This window comes from Nematolebias whitei, chromosome 2 (assembly GCF_014905685.2).
Source record: "Nematolebias whitei isolate Nwh7 chromosome 2, NemWhi1, whole genome shotgun sequence".
NCBI classification, from domain to species: Eukaryota; Metazoa; Chordata; class Actinopteri; order Cyprinodontiformes; family Rivulidae; genus Nematolebias; species Nematolebias whitei.
In genome coordinates, this window is record NC_056499.1 from 55399579 (window position 1) to 55421254 (window position 21676).

The window sequence follows — 21676 nt, forward strand, 5'->3', positions numbered from 1 at the left end:
CATACATACATACATACATACATACATACATACATACATACATACATCCATACATCCATACATCCATACATCCATACATACGTATATATACATTCAACCTTTATTGATACAGGTTAGTCTCATTGAGCATTGAGGACTCATTTACAAGAGATACCTTTTTAATAATGTGAATCATTATCTTCTGAAACACAGATACAACCATATTTACACATGTACATGAAGGTTTGACATAAGATAAAACCCCTGAAACAAGACAGTTTTGCAGAGCTTTTTTCTTGTTCTGCCTTTCTGCAGGTCAAGAGAGGTGACTGGTGCATCCTTATCTTCTGAAACACAGACACAACCAATGACATCAAGTCAGAATGATGATTATCAATGCCAAGTTGTGTCTCCTCCACATGTTCTCCAAGCAGGAAAACATCCTCTGGTCCAGTCTCTCCATGGACGATGTGTGTGAGGGTGGACATGTTTGGAGGTTGCTGTGTTGAAGCTCCATGGATCAGCCTCTCTGCAGCTCTCAGCTCCTTCACTGAGCCTTGAGGGAATCACTGAGCTGCTCTTGTTCTTCACAGTTAGAAGGTGGGAGCTCTCGTCAAATGATGATATCCAGCATCATCTTGTTCATGCCAGGCTTTTCATCCACTGACCACACACACCTGGAAACATCAGGGGGACCAGCAGCTGTTTAACACATCTGGAAGGAAACCAGTGAGATTTTAATATGACCATCATGATATGATGTTATGTGGGGGAGTGGTGGAGCAGAGGTTAGAAGATGGGCCTGTGATGGGAAAGTCACAGGTTCAACTCCCGGTACCGTCAACATCAAAATGTGGGTGGAAAAGGTGAAACACCCACACCTGCCTCCACCCTCATTGGCCCCACTCTGGGCCCCTGAGCAAGGCACTCAACCCCCACCATCTGCTCCTAAACAGGTCTCTCTAGAAAATGAGTTCTCATGACTCAATGAGACTATCTGGATAAATAAGGGCTAAATGAAAAATAAAAGTTTAAAATAGAAATACTCACATCATTAGACCGAGGTTGTGTGTGTGACGTGCACGTTCCTGAGGTTGTGTGTGTGACGTGCACGTTCCTGAGAGGCCACAGACAGAGCAGCTCCAGCTTTTGTTGAGTTCCTGTAGTCCTGCAGTTTTCAAGCTGAAATGAAAAAGCATCATGAATATGAACTTTACAGTCTATAGTTACCTGTTCATATAAACACATGGAGGTGTCTCACCTTGTGACTCACAATAAAATATGTAACTTTATGAACTCTAATGAACTAATAATGATGCTCCTACTCTCTGAAGGTGAACCCATGGTACCACACCATCTCTCAGTCGGACAGTTTGATCAGTTTGATCAAAATGCTCCAGTTTAAAATCCTCACTGCTCAGATGAATCCTCCTCAAAGATACTTCCTCCTCTTCCTCACATCTTGTTCTTTGGGAAACTTTCAAAATGAAAACAGGAGATTTGTGTCTACACAAAAACATTGTACAAAGGAGGTCAAGCTTATTTTCTATTTCCTATATTCTCCCTAGTTTTATTTTTTTATTTCCTAGAACTTAAACAAAACTCCAGTTCTGATACATATCTGTTGATAATGAACCAAAGCTACAGAAATAGTGAGTTTGCTTGTTAGCAAAATATTCCTGTCATCAGATCTCAGTCAGCTTCATTGCAACTGAACACCGTGTTACACTGAACATCACATCAGCTGGTGGACATAAATACAGTACAGTAATATTATATTCACAAAATACTAACAATAATATGTTCATCTTACTGGTGAAAAGTTATTCCCTGAGACCTGACGTCAACAGTCCGTTGATTAGAACAGAAATAAGCTGCGAAGTGCTGAGACATCTTCTGCTTTAACCAAATAAGGACAACCGTTTCAAGATGGCGGCTGAAAATCCTGCGCCGCAGCAGCCAATGAGGCATCTAGTGTTTATATCTATGGTTCTCACTTCTGGTCACTTCAGGACTTCCTGATTGGTTGAAACAACCAACAATGGGTGGTTCTAGTGACGTCAGAGGGTCATTACAAGTCAAGAAAACAGCAAGAATGTTTTAGAAACGTCCCGTACAGACAGAAGGCATGTTATGGCTAAGTGGGAGGAAGCAGATGCCAGTAGCTTCTTGTTTACCGTCTGCTAGGTTCAAAAACACGACACTTCGTTCTAATAACTTCTTTCTGACTTTCGACCGACATCACTACTTCTCATTTCAGACAAAAGATCAAAATGCATAATTACTTTGTAAATAGACATTTAACTTGATTTCTAATTTAAATGAGGATTAAAAAATCATTAATACTGTTTCACAGTTGATTTAAAATGAGCGGTTCACTTCAACATTTAGAAATGGTATGAACTAAACACACTTGATTTATCAAGATATTGTAAAATAGTAATGATAATATAAAAGAAGAGTGTTCTTTCAATTGATTACTTCACGATACAATTAGACAGTCTCTGGATGAGCTAATTTGTATTTCTGGATTAAATCAATGAAATAACAGCTCCTGTCCCATGAAGGTCCTCAGAGGCAGGTTTTGGTCGGAGGCCGAGTTCACTACAGAGCCAATGAACTGAACACATTCTTCAATAGGTTCAGTTCAGGAACAAGCTCAGCATTCTCCTCTCTTGCCCACAGCCAAACATACATACCACCCTCCTTTGACCCAAGTCTGTCCTATCACACCTCAAATACTGTATCTACCACCTCAGTCATGGACCCTTCTTCTACATATTGGTCTTCAACCAAATCGGAAGATGCTGTTACCTCCTTTGCCTCCCCCCTCTGCGTCTCCAGAAGTCAGGTGAGGAAGCAGCTGGAGAGACTGAACCAGAATAAGGCTGCAGATCCAGATGGTGTCAGTCCCAGAGTCCTGAAGGTCTGTGCAGAGCAGCTCTATGGGGTTCTGCAGCACCTCTTCAACCTTAGCCTGACCCAGGAGAAGGTTCCAGTGTTGTGGAAAACATCCTGTCTTGTTCCAGTGCCAAAGAAAACTCACAAATCAGTCCTCAATGACTACAGACCTGTTGTCCTGACATCCCACATCATGAAGGTCATAGAGAGACTTCTGCTGACCCACCTGACTAGACAAACAAGCACATATCAGGACCCACTGCAGTTTGCTTATCAGCGTGGACTTGGAGTTGAAGATGCCATCATACACCTGCTTCAGCAAACTCACTGTCATCTAGAAAAGGCAGACAGAACTGTGAGAGTCATGTTCTTTGATTTCTCCAGTGCATTTAACACAATCCAGCCTGATTTGCTTTGTCAGAAACTTCAGAAGACTTAGGTGGAGTCCTCAACAATCGCCTGGATCAAAGACCATGGACCACAGTTTTTGATACTGAAGGGTTGTGTGTCTGACCAGGTGGTCAGTAGCTCAGGAGCACCACAGGGGACTGTACTCTCTCACCATTCCTTTTCACTCTGTACACCTCAGATTTCCAGTACAAAACAGACTCCTGTCATCTGCAGAAATATTCTGATGACTCTGCAGTAGTCGGGTGTATCAGATATGGACAAGAAGCTGAGTACAGGGAACTGGTGGACCACTTTGTGGCATGGTGTGGAAACAATCATCTCATCTTGAATGTGAACAAAACAAAGGAGATGATTGTAGATTTCAGGACAATCAGGAACAGGTCCAACCCTATTTCCATCATCGGAGAAGAAGTGGAGGTGGTGGAGAAGTATAAATACCTTGGAGTTCACCTAGACAATAGACTGGACTGGAAATGCAGCAATGAAGCCGTCTACAAGAAGGGACAGAGCAGACTGTACTTCTTGAGGAAGCTAAAGTCCTTCAGTGTTTGCAGCAAGATGCTGCATATCTTCTATAAGTCTGTTGTAGAGAGCGCTATCTCTTCTGCCATCATCTGCTGGGGGGCAGCACCAGAGCAAGTGACTTAAAAAAGATCAACAAACTCATAATGAAGGCTGGCTCAGTTCTGGGGACTCCTCTAGAACATTTGGAGATGATTGTTCAAAGAAGGATTCTTCATAAAATGAAGAACATTATAGACAACCCTCAGCATCCTCTTCATCAGACTGTCATACAACAACAAAGTGTCTTCAGTCAGAGGCTTCTTCAAATCCGTTGTAGGACAGACCGCTACAAGAGATCCTTCCTGCCCACAGCATCAGCATCTAGAACAACTCTTTAATGAAACCAGGATGATGAGTTACCACAACATTTAATTTCCCTCTGGGATTAATAAAGTATTTTTGAATTGAATTGAATTCACAGGCAGGAGTATGTATTCACAGGCAGGAGTATACATTCAAAGTCAGGAGTGTACATTCACAGGCAGGAGTGTACATTCACAGGCAGGAGTATGTATTCACAGGCAGGAGTATGTATTCACAGGCAGGAGTATACATTCACAGGCAGGAGTGTGTATTCACAGGCAGGAGTGTACATTCACAGGCAAGAGTGTGTATTCACAGGCAGGAGTGTGTATTCACAGGCAGGAGTGTACTCTCCAGATGGAGGTGTATGCTAGTGAGGAAAATTTCAGTGAGTAAAGTTCAAGTGATTTAGAGGAAATCTGTGATGACATCTTTAAGTGGTGAAGAAGAAACAAACTGTTCGCCATGAAATTGTTGCTCAACGAGTGCCTTTTCCGTACAGCCAGCGGGGTTCTGTGCCTGGTGGGTGTGCCACTATGTCCCCTTCTCTGCACAAACCTTATACCAGGGCTTATCAACTGGCGGCCCGCGGGCCATTTCCGGCCCACAGATGAACTACATTTGGCCCACCAGTGGGTTCATTTTTAAATAAGACTAGATTTTTAACCGTAAAACAAAGTTACTTAATGACAATAACTACTGGATATCTGACCACTGAGCTCTTGGCTTTCAGTAACTGTAGCCCCCTGAGAAGTTTTGTTGAACAGTCCTGCCTTAGACTTTAGACAAACCTTATGTCCAGTGTGCTCTTCCTTTCTTTCCTCTTCCAGCTCTGTCTCAGAGTCTGTTTTTCTTTTTTGTCTTTGCCTGTTCTGTCTGAAAAGACAGCATATATACAGTATATATGTATATATATATATATATATATATATATATATATATATATATATATATTAGTTATATGTTTACTTATTACTCCTTGGCTCCATCCATTTCTGGGTCCGCAGCTCCACCCCCCAGCTCAAACAGAAGCTGCAACTTCACGTCTCATTTTTTTGACTCAAGCATACTGAAACTAATTAAACTAAATGCTGAACACAACACACTACACCCTAACTATAGAATCCAAACACGCTAAAGATCACAAATCTCATGACTCACTCCAGCTCTCGCTTGTCTCCATCTCCAACAAACTTTCTTCAGCTTCAGCGTTTTTTTCTTCTTGTTTGTCTTACTGTAGACTTTTTAGCATTTGGCAAATAATTTTGGGTCTTGGTCAGAAAGGCGGTGGGGGGTGATAGTGGAGTGGGGATAGGAGTGTTTTCTTTGCTGCTGCCTCCCACTCTTCAAATATGACAATCATTAGTCTTTGCGTGAATTATTTATCATAACTCTGATTTTGCTTGGCCTATCAACAAAGTTTAAAACTGGTTTATTGTTTAAAACAAGTTAAACAAAATATATGTATTTACTTGTTATGTCTCTATCATATTTTGCTGGATTTGTAATATAAAAATGGTGAATGTTGATCTTAAAGATATGAATCATTTTATCCATCCATCCATTTTCTTCCACTTATTCGGGGTCGGGTCACGGGGCAGGTTAAGTAGAGAGGCCCATACTTCCTTCTCCCCAGCCACTTGGGCCAGCTCCTCCAGGGGAATCCCGAGGCGTTCCCAGGCTTGCCGAGAAACATAGTCCCTCCAGCATGTCCTGGGTCTTCCTCTGGTTCTCCTCCCGGTGGGACGTGTCCGGAACACCTCACCAGGGAGGCGTCCAGGAGACATCCTAACCAGATGCCCGAGCCACCTCAACTGGCTCCTCTCGATGTGGAGAAGCAGCAGCTCTACTCTGAGTCCCTCCCGGATGATGGAGCTTCTTACTCTTATCTCTAATGGAGAGTCCAGACACCCTGCGGAGAAAACTCATTTTGTCCGCTTGTATCCGAGATCTCGTTCTTTCGGTCACAACCCAAAGCTCATGACTATAGATGAGTGTAGGAACGTAGATCGATCGATAAATTGAGAGCTTCACCTTTTGACTCAGCTCTCTCTTCACCACGACAGACCTGTACAGTGCCCGCTTCACTGCAGACTCTGTACCTATCAGCCTATCGATCTCACGCTCCACTTTTCCCTCATTCATGAACAAGACCCCAAGATACTTGAACTCTTCCACTTGGGGCAGGACCTCCGCCATGACCCGGAGTGGGCACTCTACCATTTTCCGGCTCAAGACCATGGCCTCGGATTTGGAGGAACTGATCTTCATCCTGGCTGTGTCGCACACGGCTGCAAACCGCTCCAGCGAAAGCTGTAGATCATGATCTGATGAAGCCAACAGGACCACATCATCTGCAAAAAGCAGAGACGTAATCCTAAGGCCACCAAAACGGATCCCTTCAACACCCTGCTCCTCGGGGTCCCAGCCTGGGCGGCTGTGGCTGAGTGGTTAGAGCAGTCGTCCTCCAATGTGAGAGTTGGGGTTCGAATTCGCCAGCAGTCACATGTCGAAGTGTCCCTGGGCAAGACGCTGAACCCCTCATAGCCTCTGATGTGTGTCCCATCAGTGTATGAATGTGATCTAAAGCACTGATTAGTCTCTTTTAAAATGAATTGTTCAATTAGCTTTGTAGAGCTCTAGTAGAGTGCTGTATGAATGGGTAAATGAGGACACAGAATGTAGTGTAAAGCAATTTGAGTATCTTGAAATAAGATAGAAAGGCACAATATAAGTATAGTCCATTTACCATTACCATTTACCTTGGCTGCGCCTAGAAATTCTGTCCTTAAAAGTTATGAACAAAATCGGTGACAAAGGGCAACCTTGGCGGAGTCCAACTCTCACCGGGAACAAGCCCGACTTACTGCCGGTGATGCGGACCTGGCTCTGACACCGGTCATACAGGGACCTAACAGCCCGTATCAAAGGGCCTGGTACCCCATACTCCCAGAGTACTCCCCACAGAGTTTTCCGAGGGATGCGGTCGAATGCCTTCAAGTCCACAAAGCACATGTAGACCGGTTGGGCAAACTCCCACGCACCCTCCAGGACCCTGCTGAGAGTGTAGAGCTGGTCCAGTGTTCCACGGCCAGGACGAAAACCGTACTGCTCCTCCTGAATTCGAGGTTCAACTATCCAACGGACCCTCCTCTCCAGAACCCCCGAATAGACCTTACTAGAGAGGCTTAAGAGCGTGATTCCCCTGTAGTTGGAACACACTCTACGGTCCCCCTTTTTGAATAGGGGGACCACCATCCCAGTCTGCCAATCCAGGGGAACTTCCCTCGATGTCCACGCAATATTTCAGAGTTGCGTAAGCCAACACAACCCTACAACATCCAGAGTCTTAAGGAACTCCAGGCGAATCTCATCCACCCCTGGGGCCCTGCCACCAAAGAGCTTTTTAACCACCTTGGTGACCTCAGCACCAGAGATTGGAGGGCCCGACCCAGAGTCCCCAGGCTCCGCTTCCTCAGTGGAAGATGTGCCAGTGGGATTGAGGAGGTCTTCAAAGTATTCTGCCCACCGACCCACAACATCCCAAGTTGAGGTCAGCAGCACACCACTCCCACTGTAAACAGTGTTGGCAGCGTACCGCTTTCCCCCCTAAGACGCCGGATGGTGGACCAGAATCGCCTCGAAGCCGTGCGGAAGTCATTCTCCATGGCCTCTCCAACTCCTCCCATGCCCGAGTTTTTGCCTCAGCGACCACCCGAGCCGCATGTCGCTTGGATTGCCAGTACCCATCAGCTGCTTCCGGGGTCCCACAGGCCAAAAAGGCCCGATAGAACTCCTTCTTCAGCCTGACAGCATCCCTCACCGACGTTGTCCACCTTCGGGTTCGAGTGTTGCCGCCGCTACAAGCACCGACAACCTTGTGGCCGCAGCTCCGGTAAGCCGCCTCGACAATAGAGGCATGAAACATGGTCCACTCAGACTCAATGTCCCCCACTTCCCCCTGAACATGTTCGAAGTTCTCCCGGAGGTGGGAGTTAAAACTCCGTCTCACAGGAGACTCTGCCAGTTGTTCCCAGCAAACCCTCACAATACGTTTGGGTCTGCCAGGTCTGACCGGCATCCTCCCCCACCATCGGAGCCTACTCACCACCAGGTAGTGATCAGTGGACAGCTCCGCCCCTCTCTTCACCCGAGTGTCCAAGACATGTGGCCGCAGATCAGATGAGACGATGACGAAGTCGATCATCGAACTGCGGCTTAGGGTGTCCTGGTGCCAAGAGCACATATGGACACCCTTATGCTTGAACAATGTGTTTGTTATTGACAATCCATGACGAGCACAGAAGTCCAACAACAGAACACCACTCGGGGTCAGATCAAGGGGGCCGTTCCTCCCAACCACACCCCTCCATGTCTCACTGTCATTGCCCACATGAGCATTGAAGTCCCCCAGCAGAACAAGGGAGTCCCCAGGAGGTGCACGTTCCAGTACCCCCTCCAAGGACTCCAGAAAGGGTGGATAATCTGAACTGTCGTTTGGTGCATAAGCACAAACGACAGACAGAACCCGTCCCTCCACACGTAGGCGGAGGGAGGCCACCCTCTCATTCACCGGGGTGAACCCCAACACACAGGCACCAAGTTGGGGGGCAATAAGTTTGCCCACTCCTGCTCGGCGCCTCTCACCAGGGGCAACTCCAGAGTGGAAGAGTGTCCAGCCCCTCTCAAGGAAACTGGTTCCAGAGCCAGAGCCATGCGTAGAGGTGAGTCCGACTATTTCTAGCCGGAACCTCTCAGCCTCACACACCAGCTCAGGCTCCTTCCACACCAGTGAGGTGACATTCCACGCCCTAATAGCCAGCTTCTGTAGCCGAGGATCAGACCGCCAGGGTCCCCGCCCTCGGCCACCACCCATCCCACATTGCACCCGACCCCTTAGGCCCCCTCCCACAGTCATTAGTTATTTTGTCCTTATATGTAAAATTATAAAACTGAAGGAGGCTAGAATTTTTTTACCATGAAAAAAAAATTATAATTTTAGATGACTGAGAATGTACAGCAGCACTTTTTCCTGTGACTCCATGTAAACTATCAAAAGTACACATAATAAATAATTTGTCTCTCTGCCATTGTATTTCAGACGGGACAGAAGAATAATTTACATCAACATACGTACCCATTTAGCAATAAAATATTTTATTCTAAAATTCATCAACGTTTGCTCAGATCTTTTGTTGTTTGTTTTATACAGTTCATGCAGGGCTGCGATGGAGCTTTTGAGTCTTCACGTCAGACTTACCTGTCCAGTGTTTCTGCATGTGTGTGTAGGAGCAGAGTGTTGTACTGTGTCTGTGTGTCTGCAGTTGCACAGCGTCAATCAGAGCAGTCATACTTCAACATCTCCATCCTCCGCTTCTCTGGAAGAGATCATGGATCGAGCCTATGAAAGATACAGCGTGGGCCTTAGCCGAGTTCAACTGCTTTACAGCAAGTCAGGTGACCACATATGCGTGCGCGCGCGTGCACACACACACACAAACACAGACAGAAACACACGTTCTTGTAAACATACTTTTTGGGGACTTCACATTGACTTCTATGAATTTTCTATAGCCTAACCCTGACCCTTTCCCTAAACCTAACCAATAGTAATGGTAAACTAGTACTAGGCAACTAATACGTAGTAAACCTAACCCCCCAATGAGACTTCCCCTTTTTGGGACCTGGCTTTGGTCCCCACAATGTAGAATTTTTTTGTAAAATTGGTCCCCACAATGTAACCTGAAACAAAAATGCATGCATGCACACACACACACACACACACGCACACACACACACACACACACACAGAACTGTACAATTACAAAAAACAACAATTGAACTGATTCCAGGTGAGGCCTGGAAGTCTGCACGGCTCCAGAGTTCATCGGTCCAACACATCCTCCAGCCGATGGACTTCACTCTGCATTTGGCCAAGTGTATGATCGAAAAAGATGCTCGAATGCCTAGGTACGATTCACCTGTCCAGTGGCTCTGCTTCTTAGTTAATTTACGCCGTTAATATCACAGTCTGTTTTGCCCTCTGTGCTTTAGGTTGAAGGTGTCAGGAGAGCTGCCACTACTGCACGTTAAGATCTCAGACCAGAAGATCCAGAATGTTCTGGAGTTGGTTGACAGCATCCCCTTGCCCAAGATGGACTCCTCTCCGTCCACTCCAACAGAGAAGGTCAGAGTTTGTTGACACACTCTGATTTAACTGATGTAACTTAGCTTTGTTCTAATCTCTGTCTGCAGGTCTTACCTTTAGTGAAGGTCCTACCACAGGCAACCAACCTTGACCCCATCCTCCTCGACACATTTGAAACAGGTAAGAGATCATCGTGCTCTGATTGGCTGGTAGACTATAAGCTGAAAGCTGCTTCAGCTGTTGTACTAATCTGAGTTTAGATTCAGATGAGGATGCCAGTGAGAAGTCAACAGATGAGGAGCATCAGCGCTCCACTTTGGAAGAACTCATCAATGTCCACTTCAAGTTTGAAGTCAGAGAGGTGTGTTGATTTTTCCTCAAAGGTTGTAAAGGTGGGGATGTAGTGTTCTATGTTGACCTCTGAGGTGGTGTGTGTTCAGATGCTGTTGGAGCTCACTGAACAGATGGACCAGGAGAAGACTGTCCTGTCCTTTAGCATCTGCCAGGTGGGAGCTGAAGGGAAGATGCGGAGCTTCGATCTGAGTGTCACCTCGTACCTGCAACGAGTTGTACTTGACTACTGTGATGTTCCAGGTAACACACAGGCTTTTGTCATGTTTTTTATTCAATTATTAAAGACAATGACTTAAGAGTTTACAACTGGAGTAAATTTAATATACAATCATAATCATCTCCATTAATAACAAGTCCTCCCACTGTAAATGTCAGGGTTTTTTTGAGCTGCCAAGGTGTATATTTCTAGCCAGTGTCTGTGCATTAAGGATGTAGGACTATGCCCTTGAAAGGAAAATCCCACCCACACACTTCCAGCTTGCTAACAGGCTATCAGAAGTCGATCACAGTGCAACATGGCACTTTTCTTTAAGCCTCAAAGAACTAAATGTAATTAAATAAGGTAGGACAGTAAATAGTTCACACAAAGAGGCAGGCTTAAATTGTAAATGGACTGTACTTATATAGCACCTTTTTTTTCCATTCAACCTTTATTTAAACAAATAAATCACATTGAGCCTCAAAGACCCATTTACAAGTGAGACCTGTTTGGACAGACAAAAAACAGTGGTTAACTGGACACATGTAGGAGTTGGAGGCAAAAAAAATTCCTATCAGATTTTTTTTTCTTGCCTGAGAAAAAAAACCCTCTGATATTAAAAAAAACACCTTGCACTAACAAGCACACATTTACATAATCATTCTGCAGACGAGGGAGACGAGAGCGGTCAACAATGCTTATAGATGCTCTCGAGGTCACTTTAATCAGTCAATGTCCTCCGGTGAGATCCATAAACATTCTCGAGGTATGTCGAGGAATGGCCAAGAATAACCTCTATGAGAATCCAAGAGTCCTGAAATGATGACACAAAGTTTATTCAGCTGGTTCATCTGGTTATCAGTTGGAAATTCCTCAGGGAGGGGGTGGTGAGCATCAGATCACATTTTCTCCAGGTGAATTCAGATAAGGTGGCCTTCAAGGCCAGCCAAGGGGAGCCAGCTTAGATAAACACACAGTTGTTTTGGGTACAGGCAGAACTTAATGACATCTACCTTGAGTCTGAGTTGGTCAACTCGGTTCCGAAATGTCCAAAATAACATGGCCACACCGATGGAACGTGACTGAGTAAAAATCCCCAAGATCTGATCCATTCAGCCCAAAGCATTTGAGTCCGGGTACACGAGACACGAACCAAGCCATCAAAAAGGCAAGCAGCATGATCGGGTCCAAATTTGCTGCCGACGACTTTCTTGATTGTAGATAAAATCAGCACCAGCTGAATCCAAAATAGCAGGAACCAGTAATCGAAAATCCAATTAAATATGCATCCTTAAAATCCACAAATGGCAGCAGAGAAAGACACATCATCAAGTCTTCCAAGTCGAAGAGATATCCGCTGCGTGCGTGCCAACAGGGCAAATTGGCTCGCCTAAAGCCTGTCTTCTCTTCGAAGAAAACCTTTCTATCTAGTCAAGATACTCAAAGCTCTTTACAGCTCAATCTGTGTCCTCATTTACCCATTCATACAGCACTCTACTAGATCTCTACAAAGAATAATCAGTGTTTAATCACATTCATACACCGATGAGACACACATCAGAGACGATGAGGGTTTCGGTGTCTTGCCCAGGGACACTTCGGCATGTGACTGCTGGTGGAATCAAACCCTCAACTCTCACATTGGACAACAACTGCTCTAACCACTGAGCCACAAGCTGCACAAACTTGTTCTGTGTCATGTACTAATGGGCGCTCATCCTTTATTGCTTCAGCTTCCGACATCCAGTCCTCCATCCACAAATCCATCTCCTACTGCTTATCCGTGGTCAGTTTGGGAGCAACAGGTCTAGGAGAGAAACCCAGACATACCTTTCCTCAGAAACACTCTCCAGCTGCTCCTGTGAGACCCCAAGGTGCTCCCAGGTCAGAGGGGATACATTATCCCTCTAGCATGTTCTGGATCTGCCCCTAGATCTCCTCCCAGTGGAATGTGCATTAGAACTCTCCTAAAGGTAAACATCCAGGAGGCATCATATTCAGAAGCCTAATCCACCTCAGCTGGCTCCTTTTAAAGCAGAGGAGCAGTGGCTCTACACCAAGCCACCCCTGGATGACGGCACTCCTCACCTTATGTCTAAGTTTAACTTTGAGTCCAGCCACCCTAAAAAGAAAGCTAATTTCAACTGCTTTTGATCATGATCCACACCTCATGACCGTAGGTGAGGGATGGGCAAGTAAACTGCGAGGTATGATTTTCATCTTGACTCTTTTTGGCCCCATGGAACCGTGACCTTGAAATTGTAGGAGCTGACTCTCATTTCTCACACATGGCCGTGTATGCTGAAGGTCATAGCTTCATGTCGCCAACAAAAACCACATCATCTGCCAAAAGCAGATATGAGACCCAGAAGTTCCTAAATGTGACCCCCTCCTCTCCGTGATTGTGTCATAAGATACTGTCCATGAATACCGTGTGGAGGATCAGAGACCAGGGACAGATCTGAAAGAGTCCAAACTGCATCGAGGATTAGCTTGACTTTGTGCTGTGTATGTGGACACAGCTTTTGCTTTTATTTAAGGACTGGATAGCCCTTTAATGCCCCTTTTCCACAGTTGCTCCTTGGCCCCGCTTTACCCTGCTCAGGCTGGTTCTGTGTTTTTTTCCACAGGGCCTTCTTGGAACCGGCCTGTTTTTTCAGTACCTACTTCTCTGCGGTTCCATTGAGGCCAAGCAGGACCCTAAAATGTAACGTCAGTGCACTGTCAGTTACTGATTGGTCAGGGGTTGGAGTCATTGGTCAGAGGACGGAGTTTCAGAAACTTCCACCGCAACCCGATCCACCATTTTCTTTTTAACCCGACATTAGAAACAACTCGAATCCGGAGGAGCATATTTTGAAGGTATAAACAAACAATAATGTCACAACCGTGGTCAAATGGTGAAGTTCAGGTGTTTTTGTGTTTGCTGGCCGATGAAAAAGTTCAGAGCGAGCTAGATGGAGAGACATGTAACGAGAAGGTTTTTAAAGAGGTGTTGATGCATTGATAATAATGATCCGCCCACTAAAGGGGCACTAATGGGCACTGTGGAAACAGAAAATGATGCGATCCGACCTGTACCGGCCCAATAAAGGCCGAGCCAAGCAGGACCTATAAAAAATGGGCATAAGAGTGACCCCAGCACCCTGTTTTTCTCATGTTTGATGTGAATGTCTTCCTTCACGACTCCCCCCCAAAACCATCAGTCTTCCCTGTCCAAAAATAAGAAAAAACTATTTTAAACATATGACTCGAGGGAACATTTTGCAGCAGGGGGTAGTTTTTTTGTTTGTTTCTTTTTTTTTCTCACCATTCTCATTTTGTCAGGGTGCGTTCAGCAACTGTTTACTAAGATCCAGCAACTCTCAGTCCGACTAATAATAAAGTTATGAACAAATATCACTGCCTTGTCGTTTTGGGAGCCATGCATGAACCGTGTTGCTCCCCTTTGTTGCTGGGGTGATAAATAAATAACTCCTCCGACACCTTCGCTGCTGTTTTTATGACACTTTGGATGCATTTCACCCACAGCACGCATGCAACAAAGAGTATAAACTCAAAGCGAGAGCGACACCTGCCCCCTCTTTCTTCTTTCGCATTGACAATTTTTTTAGTTTTTATCGATGAGTTTGTCAAAGCACGATTTTGATGTTTTTTTATTTGTTATAAATACAGAAGTAATGTTTAACAGATGTTAGGACTCTATTCTTTGCTAACAAAATATATTTTATGTCATTAAACAACTTGTTAGGTTCTTCTATTGTGAGTAAGGCCCCCAGGACACCCCCCCCCCCCCCCCCCCCCGGCCAGCCGCTCACTCTTGCGCTCTTTGCGGCTTCTCTGCTGTTGCTGCATTGAAGACCAAGTATAGGTCTCTTCCGAACAGTAATTATGGACTTGGATTTGATCAGTTGGTCCCTCAACTCAATTTACAACATTTCTTCAAAGAGAAGACAGGCTTTAGATGAGCCAATTTGCCCTGTTGGCACGCACGCAGCTGGATATCTCATCTACTTGAAGACTTGATGATGTGTTTATCTCTGCTGTCATTTGTGGATTTTAAGGATGCCTATTTAATTGGATTTACAATAACTGGTTCCAGCTTTTTGGATTCGGTTGGTTGCTGGTTTTATCCACAATCAAGGAAGTCGTCGGCAGCAAATTTGGACCCGATCACGCTGCTTGCTTTTATGATGGCTTGGTTTGTGCCTCGAGTACCTAGACTCAAATGCTTTGGGCAGAATGGATCAGATCTTGGGGATTTTACTCAGGCATGTTCCATCGGTGTGGCCATGTAATTTGGACATTTCTGAACCGTTTGGACCAACACAGACTCAAGGTAGACGTCATTAAGTTCTGCCTGTCCCCAAAACAACTGTGTGTTTATCTGAATTTGGCTTTCTCAGCTGGCCTTGAAGACCATCTTATCTAAACTGGTTGATTATTCCATCCTTATCAGAACTCTTACAGTGCCCTCAAGAGCATCCATGGACATTGCTCACCACTCACGTCGTCTCCCCCCCTCTGCAGAATGTCTACGTCACTATGTGCTGTTTATGCGAGGTGTTTTTTAATATTAGATTTTTTTCTTTTCAGCCAAGAAAATTCCTACATGTATCCAGTTTCATTACTTTTTGTCTGTCTAAACAGATCTCACTTGTAAATGAGTCTTGTAGGCTCAATGTGACTTATCTTTATAAATAAAGGTTGAATGAATGAATGAATGAAAAAAGGTCCAGCTAAACATTGAGCAGGAGCTGAGAGTTGCAGTATCATGCTTCAAACCCCACTTCAAAAAGCTGTGCACTGCAAAACGTACTCATTGTAGCCATTAATCCTGACTTCCTCATTTTGATTTTAAAAAAATCAGCACAAATTATTTCATTCATTTTTGTTTTGTAGGTCAATGTGTTTTATATAACACTCCTGGTTAAAAATGTTGCTGGTCAATTTGAGTTTATTATTTTTTATTGATTTGTATTTCATTTTATTTTCAGTATCAAATGGTCAAAAATGTTTACAGTTTAAATAATGATAGTTTTTTTATTTCAGGCAAACTGATGCACTTTAAGTCTTTTCTGTTACAGACTATAAAATTCTGTTAGTTATTCTTTGTTGTAAGTTGATCTATATTCTTTTTTTTCTTTAATGTTATTAAGAATGCAATGTTATGCAGAGGTGTATTTATAACAATTTTATAAACAAATTATACTATTTACAGTCGCGGCATAGAGGTGGGGGCCGCGAAATGTTTGTCTTCCTAAGAGGGGGCATAACAGAAAATAATTGCGAATCACTGTTCTAAACCTAAAATGAGTATTAAGCCTGATACCTGATCAGTTTAATGCTAATTCACACCTTCATGCATGTGACCATACATCTCTATGAGTCAGACAAACAGAGCCTAATGACCTGCAGGAGAGAGGGCAGTGAGAATCATCTGCATGCATTTAGCTGCAGACACAGAGCATGGGAACTCTGGACGTTCCTGTTTTGAATTGATGAGGCTCCACAGATGGTGTGAGAAAGACTTCAAGTACAAAATACAAGTTCACTTGTTTGTTTATTTCATTTATTTCCAATGCTTTGGAAACCCACTGATAAACTTGATACTCTGTTGTATTTGCGATTTTTGTCAAAAATATTCTTCCTGTCATAATAAAATTATGGTTAAAAAGTTACAATTGATATCATTTATACACAAGCGCACATATAAAGGTGGGAAACAAAGAATAAGAGCACTGATGAGATGAGATGTGACATGAATTTACTATCCTGAAGATAATTTAGAAACTACAGAACTTCTAACCACCCAACACCATGATAAGAAAAGTGATACAATCAAAGTTAAGTGAGATAAGTTTCATTCAACCTTTATTTATACAGGTTAATCCCAGTGAGCCGCGTGGACTCATTTGCAAAATAAATACAGTGAAACATAAGAGTTAGCTAAAAGTAGTTATTGCATTAAGTTTGATTTCAGGTGATTCATGCACTTTAAAACCTCAATTTATATTTTGGTACAAGTGATGAAATAAACTAGTAAGATGGGCTTTTAACTGAATAAAACAACAACATATAAATAAAAAGCGTTATCCAGCCTGAAGTCAATTCAATTCAATTCAGTTCAGTTTATTTATATAACGCCAAATTACAACAAAGTTGTCTCAGGGCACTTTACAGGAACATTCACATAAAAGCCAATTAGTAAAGTTCTCTATCTAAGGAATCCAGCAGACAAGTTGAATCTTGGCTTCGATGCAGTCTCCCATCCTGAGCAAGCACAGTGGCAACAGTGGAAAGAAAAACTCCCTTTTAAAAGGAAGAAACCTCCAACATAACCAGGCTCAGGACAAGCGGCCATCTGCTTTGACCGGCTAGTTGAGAGGACAGGAAGGAGAGACAGACGAACACAGAATGGTAGGTCCTGGTGTACCTGAAAGACAAAAAAAAAAAAACCACATGTTCAGGATGGAAAATAATTACAAATACAAAACAGGTTGAGCAGAGTAAGTAAAGACAGTAGTAGAGTGAAGAATTGTGGTCAGTTTGTCCTCCAGCAGTCTAAACCTTTAGCAGCATAAATAAGGGACAGCTCAGGAAACCCAAGCCGACCCTAACTATAGGATTTAGCAAAAAGGAAAGTCTTAAGCCTAGTTTTAAAACTGGATAATGTCCAGATAAAGCTAATGTCCAGAGCTAACTGTCTCTTTTCTTCTCTGAGAAATAAAATAATAGTTTGAATGTGTTTCAGATGGCAGGAGTCCTCTCCACCTGATCAGCTCATCAGAGCTGCAGGGCTCCAAACTGCTGAAGGTGGAGTTCATCAAGGTGAGTCCAAACCAGACCGCCTGCATTGTTGGTTTTTTGTAATGATGTGGAGATGTTTCATGAACATTTGAAAACTCAGCTTCAGAGCTCTGCAGCTCTGACAGACTTCACAGCAGAAACATCATTTAAAGAGGAAGCAGCTCACAGAAACTTGGACTTTACCATACAAAGATTACTTGGTGTGCTGACATTCAGAGTCTACAGCAGGGCTATTCAACTAAACTGCTCAGGGCCTGGACATCCATCCATCCATTATCTTCCTCTTATCCGGGGTCGGGTCGCGGGGGTAGCAGCCAAAGTAGGGAGGCCCAGACTTCCCTCTCCCCAGCCACTTGGGCTCCAACTCCTCCAGGGGAATCCCGAGGCGTTCCCAGGCCAGCCGAGAAACATAGTCTCTCCAGCATGTCCTGAGTCTTCTTCTGGGTCTCCTCCTGGTGGGACGTGTCTGGAACACCTCAACAGGGAGGCGTCCAGGAGGCATCCTAACCAGATGCCCGAGCCACTTCAACTGGCTCCTCTCGACGTAGAGAAGCAGCGGCTCTACTCTGAGTCCCTCCCGGATGATCGAGCCTCTCACCCTATCTCTAAGGGACACCCTGCGGAGAAAACTCATTTCGACCGCTTGTATCCAACATCTCGTTCTTTCGGTCACAACCCAGAGCTCATGACCATAGATGAGGGTAGGAACGTAGATCGACCGGTAAATTGAGAGCTTCGCCTTTTGACTCAGCTCTCTCTTCACCACGACAGACCGGTACAGCGCCCGCTTCACTGCAGATGCTGTACTTATCCGTCAATTGATTTCTCGCTCCATTTTTTCCCCCCATTTTTGAACAAGACCCCAAGATACTTAAACTCCTCCACTTGGGGCAGGACCTCTTCCCCGACCCAGAGAGGGCACTCTACCCTTTTCTGGCTCAAGACCATGGCCTTGGATTTGGAGGAACTGATCCTCATCCCTGGGGCCAGACATCCAGCAATTAGTCATTATGTAAATAAACCAAGTGTTACAATGATCTGTTACCTATACAATTTGTTTATTTTGTTGCATTGAATCATAAATGCAATAAACAGAACAAAAACCCAGGAGTCCCCCCACCATTTCCTTTTTTTTATGACCTCATTGGCGGGCCAGACTGAAGTCACTGGCCCACGGGCCACCAGGTAATAGCCCTGGTCTAATGCATGTTTTTAAGAGTTATGTCACATGAACTTTTAAAGTGTCTAAACCTTCCAACATTTTTGCCAACAAACTTTTTATATCCACAGTCTCTATCCTTATGGTTCAGCTCATAGATGAATGTATAAACTATAAATGTATAAACTATAAATGTGATAAATTACAAGCTGTGTGAGTACCAACACTATCGAGATCCATTTTTCTTCCGTACTTTTTTTGGCACATAACTCTTACCTCAATTTTTGTGCTATTTCAACAATTAATATATCAAACAGTTCAGCTCATTCAGGACATTCCTGCTGTGACTTTTGTTACGGTTTGAAATATTTATCTTTGTCGGCCATTTTTCTCGCATTGAAACTGAACCGAGCTTTTTTACCCTTCAAACTCTTTGTGCTGTTTACAACCTTGGACTCCTCATTTCAGCTTCCTTTAGCTCTTTCAGCTTCTTTCTGCTAATTTAATTGTTAACATTTTTAGCTACTTTTTACTCATTTCAGTCTTTTACCTCATTGCAGTTTCTTTTTAGATAATTTCAGATTTCTTTGTAACTTGTTCATCCCTTCTCTGCCGATTTCTGCTTGTTCTGCTCCTGTTTACTGTTTTTCTGCTGCTTCCTGCTTTTATTTTCTTGCTTCAGTAAATGCCAGCTAGAAGTCCCAGAGAAGGGTCATTTAACATTTCTACCTTTGGAACCCAGAGACGGGTCGAGTGACCTGAAGGATTTTAGCTAACATCCTATAATGAGCTGTTAACAGGCGCTTTTGTTTTGTAAATAAGGCCATTACTGGTGCACCACAGGAGGGGGTATGGCAAGCCCTTTTAACATAAAATCGAGTAGTCTGACTATCTGTAGTTACATTCTAGATATCTTAAATTGAGTTTTGACTAGGCACAATTACATTTTGACTAGTCAGAATGCTAATTTAAGATATCTTGAATTACATTCTGACTAGTCAGAATAACAATTCAAGATATCTTGAATTACATTTTGACTAGTCAAAATGTAATTCAAGATATCTTGAATGACGTCACTTTATTTGTCATTTGAAGGGTCAAACATCCGTAATTACAATTCAAGATATCTCGAATGTAATTATGACTAGTCAGAATGACACTTTTAGATATCTTGAATTAAGAAATGACGCGTAGGACCCGCGGCTGCTACTTAGCTGTTCAAACAGCTGCCTGCAGAATTTTGTGTGGCTGCAATGGCGCTAGCTGTTTCTGGACAACATTGTTAGAAAATGCCACAACTTCCTGTGGCTCTAGTGTTAGCGTTAGACAGTGAGGAAAATGGCTCAGTCTCTGCGCTGTTGTTTTTGTTCAGTTCCTGGTTGTTCTTGTGGGGCAAGAAAACCACCGTATCTGTCCTACCATGCTTTACTGCGCTCTCACAGCCTGCTTGAGTCACCATAATTAGTCAGTGTCTTACCTGAGAGAAGACTGACTGGCTTTTGGATTTTTGTATGTGAATGTGAGGCCCATGTTTGTTTGTTTTGCAATTCTTAAGTATTATTCATATTTATTTTTTGTTAATTTCATATTTATATTCCAGGTTGAAGGTGACAGTTGAGTCTTGTGTAGGTTCTGTTCCACAGTGTTTACTTGTAAACAAACCCAAGTGTATTTTCTGTGTATAAATGATGTCCTTGGGTGAAAGTCCTAAGGTGGTGTTGCAGTAAGTTTATAAAATCAAAATAACATCCATACCCAAGCTTGTCACATGTATGTAAATTGTTCTAGTGTTACGTAGTTACCGGTAGATAGTTTGTTTTGAATTATTTTAAACATTCTTCAATTAAAACACACTTGAGCAGCATACTGTACTGTTTTTTTTTTAATTTGTGGATTGATTCAGTTGAATTACAAGGAAAACAAGTGCAATTTACAATATCTAGTAAAAACAAAAAACATTTAACTATTTAAGTTAACATTTTATAACTGTACACTATAAATTGATAGTGGATTAGATATTTTATCAAATTATGTAATTTCAAATTAAATAAATTGGCACATTTATGTATTTTTCATGAATAACTATTTACAGTATTTACATCTAAAAAGTTAAGTCTGGTCCTCTGGACATTCAAAAAACCAAAACAAACAAAAACAAAAAAAAGGTAGAAACGTTTCGTCTTTCATCCGAAAGGCTTCTTCAGTCTGAGGTGCTGCTCAAAGTCAAAGTCACTTTTATTGTCAAAAACTGCAATATGTACAGGACATACACAGGACATACACAGGACTAAGTATTAAGAGGGCCAAGGCCACATATGCAAAGAGGATCGAGGGTCAATTCATCTCACAAGACCCTCGGAGCATGTGGAGGGGCATTAAGTGCATAACAGATTATAAAGGAAGGAGTGAACAATGTCCCAAAGACCCATCTCTGCCTGATGCCCTCAACAAGTTCTATGCACGCTTTGAAGACCCGAACAGACCACCCAGCACCAGACTCACCTCACCACCGGATGAAGAGCATCTCAGCGTGACCTCAGCAGAAGTAAGGAGTACCTTCAGGAGGATTAATCCGCACAAAGCAACTGGCCCAGACAACATCCCCGGAAAAGTGTTGAAGGAATGTGCTGATCAGCTCTGTGAGGTGCTGGCAGACATCTTTAACACCTCACTTACCCTGGAGACAGTTCCCACCTGCCTGAAGACTGCCACCATCATCCCAGTCCCAAAAAGCTCTACAGTGACTGGTCTGAATGACTATCGGCCAGTGGCCCTCACCCTGATAGTCGCTAAATGCTTCGAAAAACTGGTCATGACTCACATCAAAACAACCATCAACATCAACGAG

The 21676-nt window shown here is 43.5% G+C and overlaps 1 protein-coding gene across 1 annotated transcript in view; it reads left to right on the forward strand.

The window, feature by feature from the left end:
• Positions 1 to 21676, forward strand: part of vps13c (vacuolar protein sorting 13 homolog C) — a 289282-nt gene that overhangs the window by 92728 nt on the left and 174878 nt on the right. Inside the window, exons 23-29 of the mRNA XM_037694953.1 lie at positions 9483 to 9615; positions 10011 to 10128; positions 10213 to 10345; positions 10414 to 10486; positions 10567 to 10667; positions 10747 to 10900; positions 17614 to 17690. Coding sequence (XP_037550881.1) covers positions 9483 to 9615; positions 10011 to 10128; positions 10213 to 10345; positions 10414 to 10486; positions 10567 to 10667; positions 10747 to 10900; positions 17614 to 17690 — 789 coding nt within the window. The remainder of the gene's footprint in view (positions 1 to 9482; positions 9616 to 10010; positions 10129 to 10212; positions 10346 to 10413; positions 10487 to 10566; positions 10668 to 10746; positions 10901 to 17613; positions 17691 to 21676) is intronic.